At 38.6% G+C, this 16782-nt stretch overlaps 1 protein-coding gene across 1 annotated transcript; it reads right to left on the bottom strand.

Moving 5' to 3' along the window:
• Window positions 1-250: 250 nt before the first annotated feature.
• On the bottom strand, window positions 251-14998 carry kcnj3b (potassium inwardly rectifying channel subfamily J member 3b). Its single transcript, XM_084129059.1, has 4 exons — window positions 14598-14998; window positions 13768-14498; window positions 12903-13119; window positions 251-2695 (listed from the first exon to the last, which is right to left on the bottom strand). Exons 2-4 carry the CDS (start codon window positions 14440-14442, stop codon window positions 1986-1988), a joined length of 1602 nt encoding a protein of 533 aa, XP_083985185.1. The 5' UTR covers window positions 14443-14498; window positions 14598-14998; the 3' UTR covers window positions 251-1985.
• Between the last annotated feature and the right edge of the window lie 1784 nt (window positions 14999-16782).

Below are 16782 nucleotides of genomic sequence, written 5' to 3'. Positions count from 1 at the left end.
CATCGAGGGATTCATTTAACGAAGAACCGCGTGGAGCCCCTGCAGCTTGTATATCTAACGTAACTCTCACGCAGATTTCGCATTGTCTCTTTCACAATTGACACCACCATTTCATATTGTTCTGAAAGACGAAGTAAATAAATGTCCGTATCAGATGAAAACTAACTTTTGCAGTTATGACTCGAGAAACACTTTACGGTACTGTGCAAGGCACACTATTTTGCAAAGCCGCTGGGGTACATGGAAAGGACAAACCTGCCCAGTTGTTACAGAAAGAGCTTTATAATTCCACTCAAGCATTATAAATAATTAATAATGATAAATAATTGAAAACTTGGGAATTGCACAGGTGACCTTTTTTGTGTGGCACTTCCAAAATGTGGGTTTTCTAAAATTCAGTAATCTTTAGACCAGCTATTTATGGTGTGTTAAGGTTTTCTGCTATTACATACTGCAATGATGATTAAAAGCAGGCAGACATTTTTCTGTGAAGTTAGCTTTCTCTGCATAGAAAATCCATCAATAGTAACCATGAGAATAGAATTCTCAGGGCATTTGAAGCAATCCAACACCTCCAAAGAGCAGCAAGCTGCCAGTCATCCACACAGCTGGGTCATACCAGATCAAACTGCTTTATTTGTGGGGAAGACCTCTGCCAATACCAATGAGCTTATATGCGTCGAACATGGGCAAGTCCACCCATAGCTTTGATTCATTTTTGGACTTATTTTGCGATGAAAGTTCAGGTGGAGGTTTATCCTTCAGTTGTTTCCTTTTATAATAGACTTGTTACACATCACAACATTTATTACAGTATTATAAACCGCTCCAAGTGCCATTCTTATATTCGTCAGAAGCAGAATAGAATGTATTGAGATCAACACAATTAGAAAACTGTAAAACCATTTAACGTTAACGTAACAAAGTACAAGATTTTTCCAGTCAGAAGTTCCACTGCAATTTATAATCTTATTGCTTCGGTTTTCAAACACAAGAGATAAACAAAGCCATAACAATTTCGACAAGGTCTTATCTATAAAGAATATTAAAACAGATATACACATCCATTGTGCTCTTTTCGGTCTTTGATGGTTTCCCTCCCCCACTTTTATCCACCTTACCCATCGCAATACTCAAGTCATTCAGGTCAGGAAAATATTTGAACATTTCAACTAAGCTTAAACTGCTAAATGGAGAACAGCAGAAAACAATCATTGACAAAACATCATATATAAAGTCAGTTAAGTATTGGGAGCCAAATGTGAAATACTGTGTGAAAGCCTTACTCTTCCACAGTGGCTAAGAAAAGCTTTAAAAGTGGCAACCTTTTTAAAAAGCTTTCCAAACTACAATGTCTACAATGTTTGGTATTTTACATTTGGCTCCTTATATTTAAGGCTTAATCTTTGACGTGAGATAATCTGGCTTGATCATGCAATAGATTTAAAAAAAAAAAAAAAAAAACCTGAGTCGGTTCATCAAAATTTCCATAAATGCACAGCGCCCATTTCTTTAAGTCTAAAGACCACAGTAACTAATCTCTCAATGCGTTATTGTGAAACTCAATAACCAATCCACTGATTAAAAAAACCAAAAGACTAACTCAGGTTATAGCCATTGGCTTCTTTAAAAACATTAGTCACCATGGATTATCAGTGAATACTGACACTGCATTCTGATCATTATATTGATATTCTATTTTAAGATATACATAATATAGGCAAGCCCTCAAAACATGTTTGGCTAACAGGCTAATATAAAAGGTATATCATGAATCGTTGTTAAATAGTGTTGAATATTGTTATATTCTCTGTAATTAGGTGTTGAATGAATTCTGCTTTCATGCTGTCTGCGGTAAAAACATGCCAGATTGTGCAGAGGATTAGCATTAATCTAATAATTTATCCATATACAAATTGCTAAAAGTATAGATTGCAATTTCAGAGGAGGTAAATGGACGAAACGTGTAGATATAGAAGTCAAGTTCATTTAAAACTCAAGCCCGTGAACCTCTCCGAATTCATTTTTCTCAGTTTGGGAGGCAGATGTCCATCCATTCGTCCTCCGATTCCGATTCCACCCACCCCCCCTCCAGCCAACCTTTGCAGTTTCGGTGGCAGATCTGTCACTGATTGGCTGATGTGTTCAGTCCCGCCCACCAAGCCCAGCTTGGGAGCCAGTCTGTCCTCCATGGCACTGATTGGCTGAAGCCTCTCTTCTGCCACACCTGGAGCTGAGCTGATTCGCTGGAGTTTGACAGGCAGGTCACCCAGGTTGTAGGTGATCTCCGAGCTCATGCGCAGAAGCTTGCGGGGCATGCCGTCCCGGATGGGGGGGTCCCGTCCCGTAAGCTTTTGAAATTTGGCAGGCATTTTGGTGGTGGGCATAGGGGTTGCTATATTGATAGAGCCCGTTTCTGCATCGCTCTGAAGATCCAGACCTTCCAGAGTGCTGCTGCCCTCCGTCACCCCACCTGCGCTGTGGCATAAAGAGGGGGCCGTCAGAGGGGACGACAGGAGCAAACTCTCCTCCTGTTCTTTAACACTGTGCGGAGGTGTGGGGACCTCAAAAGTGCCGTGAAACTGCGAATAGTCGACCTTGAAGAAACCCTCCTCCAGAGAAATTACCGGGTAGAAACGGTGACCCCACAGAACCTCGTCCTCGGTGTACGAAGTGCGAGCCTGGCATGTCATACCTAAAATAATACAAAGAAACAAAACTAATTTAGGGAATGAAACAATGTCAAGTGAGCTTTATTTATAAAGCGCTTTATTCAATACAGATTGAAGTATTCATTACTTCAATGAGCTCATTGAATCTGCATTCAATTATTACATTGTTTAAATTAATGCATTTTAGCTAACTGTGACTTTGTGTATGTACATTTCTGAAATACATAACTTAGACAGTTACCTCTGATAAGAGAACACTCTCTGTAATATAGACTCATGCACTTTCTGTAAAGCTGTTTTGAAATGATGTGTATTGTGAAAAGCGCTACACAAATAAACGTGAATTAAATTGAATTTCAGAGCAGCTTCACAGTAATAAACAGGAAAATTGAACAGAATCAATGATGCAAACATCAATAAATTCAAATTCTGCTGTAAAACAGCTCTAAAAAGACCATAGTGTCATTATTCAGCTCAAGTCAGTTCAGTGTGGGTTCAGGTCAGTTCAATTACTGTGTTAAGTTCATCAGTTCAATTGAGCTATAAGCAAAAAGACTATACTGTCGTTATTCAGCTTGAGTGTTGATTCAATTCAGTTCAGTAACAAGTGTCGCAAAATTTGTCAATTATGAAACAAGTAAGATTTAGCTATAAAGTAGGTCTACAGAAGACAATAGTGTCATCATCCAGCTCAATTCAGTGCAAGTTTTGTTCTCATCAGATAGTGTCAGTGTAATCAAATTGATAATATTACTCTGAATATTAAGTGTCTTTTAGGGTGTGTTTACACTTTGCAGGTTTGGTTTGATTAAAACGGACTCTGGTGCGATTGCTCTGTTATTGCTGCTAATTTAATTAAGTGTGAATGCAGCCATCCGAAACCTAGTGCGCACCAAACAAGTGGACTAAGACCTCTGAAAAGATGGGTCTTGGTCTGCTTCAAAAAGAACTCTGGTGTGGTTCGACTGAAATATGAACGCAACACGGACCAAAGACATCGAAACGAACCAAAAACATCCTAAAAAGGACAGAATCATTCAGCAGATCTTCATTTGTGTGCAATGGAGGAATTCCTGCTGCTCTTTTGACTCCTTTACACATATAAACTCTTCAGAGTTCTCATCTGTTGAAAACACCATCATATGTTCGCACAAAAATGAGCGGATTTAGCCCAGAACACAGCGTTGTTTTTGATGCTTGTCATGTTCTGTCGGAAAAATACGTTTTTTTTGTTTCTTTAGGTTTGCTTTTAAAAATGACATTGTGAATGCTACGCAAATCAGGACTAAATGTATTATATTCTTTTTTTGGTCCAGACCAAAATAACTGAACTACAAGTGTGAACACATCCCTAAACCTCAACTAAGCAAGCCAAGGTGCGAATGAAGGTGATGGAACAGCTTATTAATAAAATCTACATCAAACTTTGTACAACAACAAATATGTACTGTGCAACAATGGTTGGGTGACTAAAACTAATATATGCATTACTGACAGGGTGTGCGTACACACACACACACACACACACACATTTACTGTTGAGCAACACCCACGGGAACGTCTGTTCACGGTCCATTTGGTTGCATGAAAACAAGAGCTTTATCTGTGGGAAATTCATTAGATCTGTGTATCACCCACACCAGCGAACATCCCTCCTTAATTAAAGCGTGCAAAGCCTTCACTATAAAGAGCTCATATTTATGAACCCCCTAACAAGCGAATGGATCTGCAACATGCCGTTCTACATCAGTCAGTAGCAAGAAATCGAAGATAAGACAATTGCCGACTGAAAAACAACACCGTGCTTGACGTAGAGTACACTTGATCACACAAGAAAGGTGCGCTTTTCTTCCGTCTGCGATTGCTAAGACGGTCCCTTGAAAACCGTCCGTGCCTCCATGTAAGAGTGTGGTTCTTTGTCAGAGAGGAGAGGAGATTTGAAATGTTTGCAGGAGAGATACTGTGAGGATCTAGACAGGGATTTGAGCATCTGGATGAAGGTGTTTAGAAAGCGCTGGGACTGCTGTGCTGTTCTCCTGACAGAAGGAAGCAGACGCAGACTAAAAAGAGACGGTTGCCGAGTGCACATTATAAAACCTCAGACCTAAATATAAAAAAGCCAGCAAGACAAAACATACATTATAGATTTTTGAAAGTCAAGATCATTCTTTTTTTTTCTCACGTAATGCCGCCTACGACTATCACACACCTACACACTCTCACACACACACAAACACAGGCGCGGTTATCCTCCCTAACTACAAAAAAAGCCCTGCTTTCTGAGCTGACAAATCCTGGGCTTAGCAGTATAACATAATATTATTCATCTTATGAAATATTTAACAGGCTTTCTGTTGTTTGCCGGGAGAGGGGAAGGTAAGGTCTCAGTCGAAGTTGAAATCAGGTCTGGCTCCCTGCGATTTCGGCTTACATAATCATACCATATTCTTCCATTATGACAAATTTCATTTCTGCATTTGGGAGGACCGTTCGCGCACATTAGCTTCCACCAGGAAAAAAAAAATGGTACCGCTACACTCCAACATCTGACAGTTATGAGAACAATTTATATTTCCAAGAGGGATAATCTGTTTCTATGGTGACCGTCATCAAGTGTTCGGTTCCATTGCCACAGAGGTGCACTGCCTGACCTGTTTCTGTCATCTCTGTCTTTCTCTCTTTCTCTCGCTCATTCTCCTTGATTTTCCCTATACTCGCTCCACATTCCCTCCTGTCCACATTTAGTGTCTCTTCCTAACACACCTATAGCATTAACCATCATTATCATCATGACTCTCTCTCAGTCCCTATCTCACACTCTCCCTTTCACTCTTGTTGTCTGTCTCTGTGGTGTGAGATAAAAGTAAACTCTACTATCTGGCTGTTCTGAACGGTAATTGGCCATGCAGCTGTGCCCAATTCTCCCCTGTATCTCACTGACACACAGTGTGTGGTCCTGGGGGGATGAAGCAGTGCTTCTCTTTTGATTTGCTGAGGCCCTTTGGGACGGTTGCACCGAGCTGCCCCGTTTACTTGCACTGCTGAATGCACAAGAAATAAAACTTTCTGAAATTCTGAAACCACAGGCCAGGAACTAAAAATAAAAAGTCAATAAATAATGCCAATACTTTTTTTCTTCCAAGCCTAAATGGTTAATGTTTCATGCCACTCAATATTTACTAAGATACTAAGTGAATCCAGCCTAGTGCTATTTTAGTGTCACCGAGATCCTTTTATAGTGTGAATTCGGTTTTCATATTTTCATATTTATTTTTTAGTTAAAGTTTTAGTGATTTTGTTTTTGTCATTTTAGCTTTTGTTTTTATTTACACTCACCTAAAGGATTATTAGGAACACCTTCTCAATTTCTCATTAATGCAATTATCTAATCAACCAATCACATGGCAGTTGCTTCAATGCATTTAGGGGTGTGGTCCTGGTCAAGACAATCTCCTGAACTCCAAACTGAATGTCAGAATGGGAAAGAAAGGTGATTTAAGCAATTTTGAGCGTGGCATGGTTGTTTGTGCCAGACGGGCCGGTCTGAGTATTTCACAATCTGCTCAGTTACTGGGATTTTCACACACAACCATTTCTAGGGTTTACAAAGAATGGTGTGAAAAGGGAAAAACATCCAGTATGCGGCAGTCCTGTGGGCGAAAATGCCTTGTTGATGCTAGAGGTCAGAGGAGAATGGGCCGACTGATTCAAGCTGATAGAAGAGCAACTTTGACTGAAATAACCACTCGTTACAACCGAGGTATGCAGCAAAGCATTTGTGAAGCCACAACACGCACAACCTTGAGGCGGATGGGCTACAACAGCAGAAGACCCCACCGGGTACCACTCATCTCCACTACAAATAGGAAAAAGAGGCTACAGTTTGCACGAGCTCACCAAAATTGGACAGTTGAAGACTGGAAAAATGTTGCCTGGTCTGATGAGTCTCGATTTTTGTTGAGACATTCAGATGGTAGAGTCAGAATTTGGCGTAAACAGAATGAGAACATGGATCCATCATGCCTTGTTACCACTGTGCAGGCTGGTAGTGGTGGTTTAAATGCCACGGCCTACCTGAGCATTGTTTCTGACCATGTCCATCCCTTTATGACCACCATGTACCCATCCTCTGATGCCTACTTCCAGCAGGATAAAGCACCATGTCACAAAGCTCGAATCCTTTCAAATTGGTTTCTTGAACATGACAATGAGTTCACTGTACTAAAATGGCCCCCACAGTCACCAGATCTCAACCCAATAGAGCATCTTTGGGATGTGGTGGAACGGGAGCTTCGTGCCCTGGATGTGCATCCCACAAATCTCCATCAACTGCAAGATGCTATCCTATCAATATGGGCCAACATTTCTAAAGAATGCTTTCAGCACCTTGTTGAATCAATGCCACGTAGAATTAAGGCAGTTCTGAAGGCGAAAGGGGGTCAAACACAGTATTAGTATGGTGTTCCTAATAATCCTTTAGGTGAGTGTATGTATGTATATATATATATATATATATATATATATATATATATATATATATATATATATATATATATATATATATATATATATATCATAAAAATAGCACTCGCATATCACACAATCATTCGATAAATAGCACTCTTCAACAGGCACACATTTCAGATGCTTTATCTTATTTACAGCGTGTTTAAATGTTCAATTTGTTATGTCAGGCTTTCAGAGATGTGTACTGATTGCATTTAATTGAAATGGTTTTGACACCATCATCATAGTGTCAGGCACATCTGTGTCATGTTTTTGAAAAAACAAGTCAAAACAATCAAGAATCTCATTACATTTTTAAGTGTTGATATGTTGAGAAAATAGTTTGAGAAAAAGCCATGAAATTTGAAATTGAAAATCAGAAAAAGAACACTTTAAAATGTCATTTGCATAACAGGGAAGTGAGTGCAAGCTCTCCACAAGGGAAAAATCATTTCTTAGTCTTGTTTTTCATCAGAAATAACTAACTAACATCCCAAGAACAAGATACGTTTATTTGAGAAGTAACATTTACACAAGGTATTAAAACTTCAGGCAATGAATTTTGAATATATTATATAGACAAATATTCAAAATAACCTCAAAGATCTTCCTCTGAGGTTTTGACCTGAGACTTTATCCTGTTTCCATTCAACATTGCAAATTGACCTTGTACGCAAAATTGGAATTTCGCATAAAACATTCATGAATAAAGCACTGTTTCCATCCAGCGAGACGAAGAGAACAAAATCTTCCCTTTCTGATAAACTGCTGCCAAATATCACTAAGTGCTGCAGTAGGAGATATAGGCCTACATCATAAATGACTTGCGCCTCAGAGCGTGCAGACGAAACACAATAAACGGTCATGTTATCTTGTGTTCGGAGGTAGATGCCCGCTGTTTGGGAATGCAGTCGTGTAAAACAGAACTGGGAGGTAATAATACTGAACCACTTTGACGACACACTTTGGCAAAGGCGTTTCAGAATGAACAAAACAACATTTCAGATGCTATGCAACGAGACTGGCCCACAATTCAGTCCAGTTATTGCGCAGTTATTTAAAGGAATAGTTCGCTTAAAAATCATTAACCAGACAGTATTTTTTTCCTACTATGGAAGTCAATGGGATCCATCAACTGTCTGGTTACAAACATTCTTCAAAATATCTTCCTTTTGTGTTCAGTAGAAGAAAGAAATTCATACAGGTTTGAAACAACTTGAGGGTGAGTAAATAATGACAGAATTTTCATTTTTAAGTGAACTATTCCTTTATAAAATGTGGTGAACAAATAGGAATTATTTAAAGTACATAAAATTCTTGCCACTTAAAAAATAAAAATTAATGGACCATAATAATGAGAACACTTGATATAAATGCTTTAAAATTAAGTCTAACTTGCAGTTCACTCTAATGTTGTGGTCTTATCGAGCAATGTTTTATTCTCAAATAGTTTTATATTCTTAATTCACCATTATTACCAGTGTTTCTACAGCTCAGCTGATGGAAAATAAAGTGCTAACAATGCTGATGTCAAAGGTTTGAAACACATCTACTGATAAAATTAGGTTGAATTAGAAAATAAAAATTCAAGGGTCCAACAAAAAGTGCAAGTGCTCTAATTTATTCATGTAAAGATCCTGCTTTATGAATTTACATCAAGGTTATTATGTCTTTTGAACAAACTGCCAATAAGTTGAACTGAATTACACAAATTGAACGCAGTCTTCATATTCCAAAAATCCATTAATATTTCCAGTGGCTAAATTTATGTTAGTTCATGTCATTTTTTCTTAACTCGCGCAGAGTTTTTGCTTAGGAATATTTTTGCTTTATTTAAGAGTGCCTTTTTTCTTTCTTTTTTTCTTTTCTTTTTTGGCAGTGTAATGTGAAAAGCTGTACATAATTTGACAGATGTGAATGCTGGCACAGCTGTCATGTTTATCTCTGAGGGCAATGGATGGCTCTGGGCTGTTCCTCTGAGACTCCTTGGCCTTGAAGTCACTGCCTCTGCTTGAAGGAAATTAATGCATTAATGTCAAAATCTTCCTCCTGCCATTTTGTGAGAGTCATAGGAGACTGGGATTAGTTGTCAGACTTGTTACTCCAGAGAATATTTCTCAGGGTAGCTTTATTAAAGTCATTTTCTGTATAGGAACACACCTTAAAGTCTCGGCTACAAAACAACTATTCCCACAGTTATTGTCCAGGAAGAAAGATACAGTTCATTGAACACCTTTAGTGACAACATGCTCTAAAAGCAGTGCTGGGGACAAACAAATCTGCAAATATTGTACCTTCAGAGACAGTAACCTCAAAGGAACATCTTTGTATTTTTTTTTTTTTACGACTAAAAGGTTCATAGTAGTTACTTAATGGCACATATTACTACTCCAAGATGCTGATTTTTTAAAGCTTCCTAATTTTGTTTTGGAAGTCTCCTACAACAGGTTTACATGCATCCAAGATCAAAATAATTTTTTCCCTCATAATATACATTGGACATTACCAGTGTAGGGGAAGCTACTCTGAACCTGTGGCTTGAAGAATGTTTTAAGTAAAAGATTTGGGGTTTAAAACAATGTAATGAAATTCAATTATGATTTCAAAGAGTAGCCTATTGTTTTATCTTGTAAACTAAAGACACACACAATACTAAAATTTAGCCTATATCTCAAACTGACTGTCATAGTGCAACATTGCTAAATGTATGCGCATTAAATTGGATCCTTGGGAGTAGTCAAAAATGCAGGTTCAACTCGCAGCTCATGCAGTGATGGAGCTCATTTACTGTGAACGGAGCCGCTCTGAGACGCGAATCAAAAGCTGCTCGCGTGAACACACTGTGCTTCGCTCTGAAACCCCCCGCAACCATTTTAATTACATCACAGTCTTTGACGTATGATTAGCGCACTCGACGCTGACAGTGTTTTAATCTTTGGTTTGAATAAATTACATACAAAAGTGTAACCTTTATAGTAGTCGATTCATGTGAAATATCAACCCACTCTTGTTTGCATAGTTCATGAGTTCACACTTACATGTAATTAAATAAGAGTAAAGGTTCTGTGTATTTGGCGTGCTGTCTGAGGGTAGGGCTCCGGGCTCGGAATTTTGGCCCGAACCCAGAGTGTTCCCCCCATCCCAGGTTGGGATAGGAATAGTTAGAAGTGAGGAGATGGGGTGGTGGAGGAATGCTGGAAAACTCTCATAGAACAGAGGCAAGTCTGCTGTATATACACACCTGGATGAGCTCCTCCCATGTTAATTGTGTTAATTATCTGAACGTGCTCCTCCCAAACTTTGTTAATAAAATATCATTCATCAGTCAATCTCTTCTCGGTGAACTATAAAGCCGCAATATTTGTGATGAAACAATAGATGGCGGTAATGCAAATTTTAGTTTGTGATCTAATAATATGATGCTACGCTGCTTCAATGCATTGCAGGTTTGTAGCAAAACGGAATGTAGCTTTACACCGTTACTTGCTGAAAAAAGTAGTTAGCTACACTGATTTAAAAGCAACTGAGCTACTCTCAAGCTACTGAAAAATGTAGTTACGTTTGTAGCGTCGCTACTTGTAGTTAACTACTCCCCAACACTGCACATTACCTCATTTCTCAAAGAGTCTGAAAATGAATTGTTTCGAAGATTCAGTCTCTCTAAAGCTCTCCTTTCCGAGAACCTACTCTGATGGCCCAATCTGTTGTGATTGGTCTACCGCTTACAGCACGTGTCTGAAACAAAACGCCTATTACCATATCTGAATTTCAGCTCCGGATGCTTCCTCAGCACTTGACACACAGTGACACAAACAATGGCATCGGTTTTCCATATCAATTCCAGTGCGAGTCCTCATCCTTTTGAAGTGCATGCGAAGTGGAATCGCAGGACTGAAAACAGCATCTTCTCGACATGTCGACAACACAAACCAAACTCTTTCAAGCCTCAGCTACAACTACAGTGTTTGAGATCGGGTGACACATATTGCACATTTTACCTGACAGTGTGGGGGAATTATCAGATGGTACAATTCATGAAACATCAAAAATATAAAAGATAACACACCATTAAAATCATCAAACCATTATTTTGGCAAGTGGATTCAATTATAAATGAGTTCTATTTTAACACAGAGCACATTTGATAACTTGCCCCAATAAAAAAAAAAATGTAACAAGCTCCTAACCTGATGTTTATGGATTTATTTTTTTTACTTTGATTCTATAGTTAATTAACCATTAACTTAAACCAGTGTAGATTTATGTTGTTCCCTTCTTAATCCAAGAGCTATTACAAAAATGTGACAATATTGATATTTTAGTTTTGAAGATAGAAATCACAAAAATGATTCAAATTTAAGTCTGCTTGGATTAGCTGATTAAAGCCAAGAAACAAAAACAATTACACTGATACATTTTTGTGGAAACCTCAACCTAAAAATTTCAATGTAACTTACTGAGATGTAGCCGTTGTGACAACTATATAGCCCCGGTATCCGCTATGTGAAATATGAGCTTTCATATACAGAGAAGTGTCCAAACAAAGACTTTAATCCTGAAGATTAGAATGGATGGACACATGGACACAAACACACATGCATAACAAATGTGTGCTGTATTCCCACATGCACGTCATAAACCTAGACATAATTACAGGGCATAATTAAAAATGTCTAATGAATTATTTGATAAGACGTAATTAGTATTTGATTTGTGAGGCTGATTAAAAACAAGTTTTGTCTCCATACTTCAAACAGCCGGTGAGACTTTACTGTATGGAGACCGCTTAAGAAGGGGCCGATTTAGTTGCTATGGAAACTGATTCACAATGGGGAGAACAGAGTGCTGACTAACTGTACATTTTTTTTTTCCTTTCTTTTTTTTTACCCGCTAATCCCTTCACTTTTTGTAGGCGTGATTTTCAGATGTGCCATCAATGAGGAGGACCGGACAGCATGATTGTGTTTTCTTTATTATTTTAATTAAATGAGATTATGGAAGCGTATGATTCTGAATCTAATTAAGTATGTACATACAGTGTGTTTGCTGCAGAGATTTTCCATTGTTGCTTGTGCGAATGCTGTTTCTTACTGTAAGTGCGTGCAGTCTCGTATATGTATGGATTGATGTGCTGCAGGGTGAGAAAGTAAAGGTGAGCTGTGATTTGATTGACAGGTGGCTTAATCTCTAAGCATGCCAGACTAAAGAAGCATGAGGCAGAGAGCAAAACGAAAGAATAACTTTGTGTATCATCTCTTATATAACACGTCTCTCTCTCTCTTTCCATCTTTACTGCAGTAGACACCAACATTCATTCTTTTCTATCATAAAAAAGCCGATTTGCACCAGCAAACTTGCTGTCTCGCACACACACACACACACACACTGAACCACACCACGCAAACACCTTCAGCCTGCACAAATATTCTATTAATATATAATATAAAAAATTACACGACATTAAAAGAAACTTGAATTAGCATTCTGTTCATTGCATTGGTTTGTAAATAGTGTGCATGATTCAATCAAAACAAACATGAGCTTAATATTATTGAAAACATATTAGCAATATGGTGGAAATGTACTGTGAATAGTGTATAATGTGAATCAAATTTCAGCATTCATGGTTTTTGACAGTTTTTTTTTTTCCTTCCTTCCTTCCTTCCTTTCTTTCTTTTTTAAAATCCTATTTGCTGCTTCATGCATGTTACGAGTAAAACTCACCGGTGGTCTCCACGATTCCCTCTAGGATAACCACAATCTCAAATTGCTCTGTTTGCATGGACCTGAGCGAAAGGTCGTAGAATGGGCTCTTGGAGTCGATCACATGGCAGATTGTCAGAGGAGACACCAAGAAAAGCTGGTCGGCTCCGGTACTGAAACCAACGTCCAGCTCCAGTTGATCCAGAGGCAAAAACTCTCCTTCAGGAGTCTGACGGGACTAAGGGGAAAGGTAGAAAAAAGAAATACTTAGGATAAATCAATTAGATTGAGTGTGTGTGTGTGTGTGAGTGAGTGAGTGAGGGAGATAAAGACTGGGTCTAATGAATATACACTCTAAAAAATAAAGCTTCTTTATTGGCATCTACGGTACCATGAAGAACCATGGAATATTTCCATTGCACAAAAAGCTCTTTATAGTGGAAAAGGGTTAATTAGATTAATTAAATATTCTTCACACTGAAAGTTCTTCAAAAAGAACTGTTCACTTAACGGTTCTTCGGGGAACCAAACATGATTATTTTTACGGCACTGCTGTGATAACAACCTTAATTTTAAAGAGTGCACAGTGATTCGAAAGGGAAAGTTGCATCCAGTCGCATGGAGCGGATCAATACTTTGTCCTCTGTAGGTGGACATCAAATTACAGGTCTTTCGCATTTGTCAAGGCTTGAGGTTAAAGAATGAATCTTAGCTTGAACACTTTAAATATTAAATTACACGCATTTGTTCCATATCCACTCGTCAAGCTTGATGTTATATCTCTAACATGGAAAGTCTAGTAATGTAACCCGCATATAATATGTTCTATGTGACTTGGATTCGTCATTTTCTCTCTCCTGTTAAGTGGTTCCAGTCGTGTACTCACTTTGAGTAGTTTGCAGCGTATTTGCGCGGAGACCATATGGCTGTTCCGCAGGTTACCCACTCGGAACATCAGGGTCAGTTTGCCGTCACGCATGGAAATAACCGCGTGCTCGCTGAACATCAGCGTCTCTGCGCGTTTCTTCGGCTGGGACATCTTGATGAACATACAACCGATCAGAAAAGCGTCCACTATGGAGCCTAGGATGGACTGGAAGAGGAAGAGAATGATGCCTTCCGGGCACTTGTCTGTAATGTAGCGGTAACCGTATCCGATAGTGGCCTCAGTTTCGATGAAGAACAGAAAAGCGGAGGGAAAGTTGTACACATTGGCCACGCACGGTGTGTACTTGTCATCGTGGGCCTGGTTCAGGTCTCCACGTATAAAGGCAATGACCCACCACATAGAAGCCATGAAGAGCCACGCCACCGTGTAGGTAAGAATGAAGATGAATAGATTCCAGCGCCATTTGAGGTCCACGAGTGTGGTGAACAGGTCCGACAGGTACCGGCTGGTTTCTCCCCCCAGGTTCCCGTGCTGGACGTTACATCGGCCGTTCTTGTCCACAAAGCGCTGACGTTTCCTTTTCTTCTCGGGGGCCTGGTTGAACCCACCGCCGCTGGACGAGGTGGTCACCACCTGATAATCATCCCCAAATTTTTTCCGCAACGCTGACATCCTTCACGCTTATTAAAGTTGTCCTAGATATACGAGAAAGCTTTGCGTGCTTGTTCCTGAAAAAAAATGCTGAAGGGTTTCTTTACACTTCAGATACACCAGTCTCCCACATTTCTGAGCAGATCATTTAAAAAAAAGTTATTTTTAAGGCTCACCGCAGGAGTTTGTCAATAACAGCGCGTTTGTCCAGGGATGGGGCGATGCAGATCTTCTTGTCTTCTCCGAATCCGCATAACTACAAAAACCTCATTCAGCCGAGGCTGTAGGCTAAAATGTGGTGAAATATGGATGCGAGTAATTTGTAATCTCAGATTGGCTTGGCGCAGTCTAGCACTTCCTCATCCACCTTTATCCACTCCTCCTGTTTCCCCAGGTGTATCGCACCAATTTGATAAGATGGTAGTTGGTAGACGCCCAAAGGATCCTATCCAAGTTTTAACTCACCGCCTCTGCTGTTCCTCTCAGCTGACAAGCGTTGATATCTGATTCTGTTCGTCCTCTCACTGTTCTCGGTTCCTGCGCACTGCGCGTCTCCTGCTCTCCAACTCCATTTCCAGCCCCGGCAAATAAGAGAAACTTCTCTGAGAGGGTGGTGGAGATGGAAGGTGGGGGAGGGATGAACACGTGTTCTTGTGTTGGATACATCTTTTTTTGCTGCACTTGTAACATTTTTCTCTGAACAATAGTGCTGCATCGAAAAATCTTCTTTTTTTTAATATTTCAGTATTTATTATTAGAAATAATTTATCCGTGCACATTATTGTTGTTGTTGTTATTATTATTATTATTTTACGAATTCATGCGCCCTCCTCCTAATCTTTATTCATAGTAACTTCCCCTCCCACTTGGAGCAACATATCTCCTCTGATGACGTGTTTACTGGCGTGAGGGCGGGACAACGTGTCACTCACATGAGATCACACCAATAGCAAATCACAAAGCACTTTTGTGCTTCAACAAAATGTGTATATATATATATATATATATATATATATATATATATATATATATATATATATATATAAATAATAGTGCTGTCAATCGATTACATTTTTTTTAACGAATTAATCGCATATTTTTCTGTAATTAATCAAGATGAATCGCACCTAACATTAACGTTTTTAATATATATTTTTTCACATTAAATCTCCAAATTAATGTAGAAACAACATAAAGACAGTAGCCTATATGTAAAATTTTGTGTGAAAAAGGCCAGTATCAACAATACCTTATGTCTCTATGAAACAGATTTTTTGTCAATTTTAGCCATTATAGCCATTCAACTTTACAGCATAATTAAAAACTATCAATTTTAACATTTATTAGACTTTAGAAAATATACCAAATAATTTAATTTAATTTAAGGGAACTTGAAAAAATCTTCACATAATACCATTATAATAAATGCCACATTTGCCTGTGCCCTTCAATATATCAGGGCTCAATCTTTACTTGCCCTGTCAAAATGCACAAAACGTTATTGTTTTCGTTAAGATTTTCAGGTAGGCCTAACAAGTAGGATATATACAGAAATGTAATAACATTATCAAACACTTTACAGTCTTAATTGCATAAATTATAAATGAAATATACATTAATCCTTATTAAAGCTACAAAAGTTATTCAGTCAAGAGCAGTGAGTGATTTACTCTTTTTCTTCTGTTCTTTGATTAACTTTACTGACAAACAGCAGCAGGTTTATTAGTCTGTCACTTTAAGACCTGCCACACGTGTGGATCTGACACGCATCCCATTTTCTCACAACTCTTTACTTTCATTTAAGTCTTCATTTAACTCATTTAAGACTGTGCTTGCAAGGATGCTGACAAAACAGTGCACACGAGTCGAGACGACAGGAGATTCACAGACGCGCGTCAGTACTGCACTGCGTTTTCTTTTGTGTCTTATTGTGGTTGTATGGTTTAAAAGCATTTGCAAGAATAAGAGCATGATCATATAATGTAATGCTAAAGGATGAGGAATATATATATATATATATATATATATATATATATATATACAGTGAGGAAAATAAGTATTTGAACACCCTGCTATTTTGCAAGTTCTCCCACTTAGAAATCATGGAGGGGTCTGAAATTGTCATCGTAGGTGCATGTCCACTGTGAGAGACATAATCAAAAAAAAAAAAAATCCAGAAATCACAATGTATGATTTTTTAACTATTTATTTGTATGATACAGCTGCAAATAAGTATTTGAACACCTGAGAAAATCAATGTTAATATTTGGTACAGTAGCCTTTGTTTGCAATTACAGAGGTCAAACGTTTCCTGTAGTTTTTCACCAGGTTTGCACACACTGCAGGAGGGATTTTGGCCCA

This window comes from Abramis brama (assembly GCF_963993115.1).
Source record: "Abramis brama genome assembly, chromosome: 11".
Taxonomy (NCBI): Eukaryota; Metazoa; Chordata; class Actinopteri; order Cypriniformes; family Leuciscidae; genus Abramis; species Abramis brama.
The sequence above is the reverse complement of the archived record's forward strand: the minus strand, read 5'-3'. Positions and strand labels throughout refer to the sequence as shown.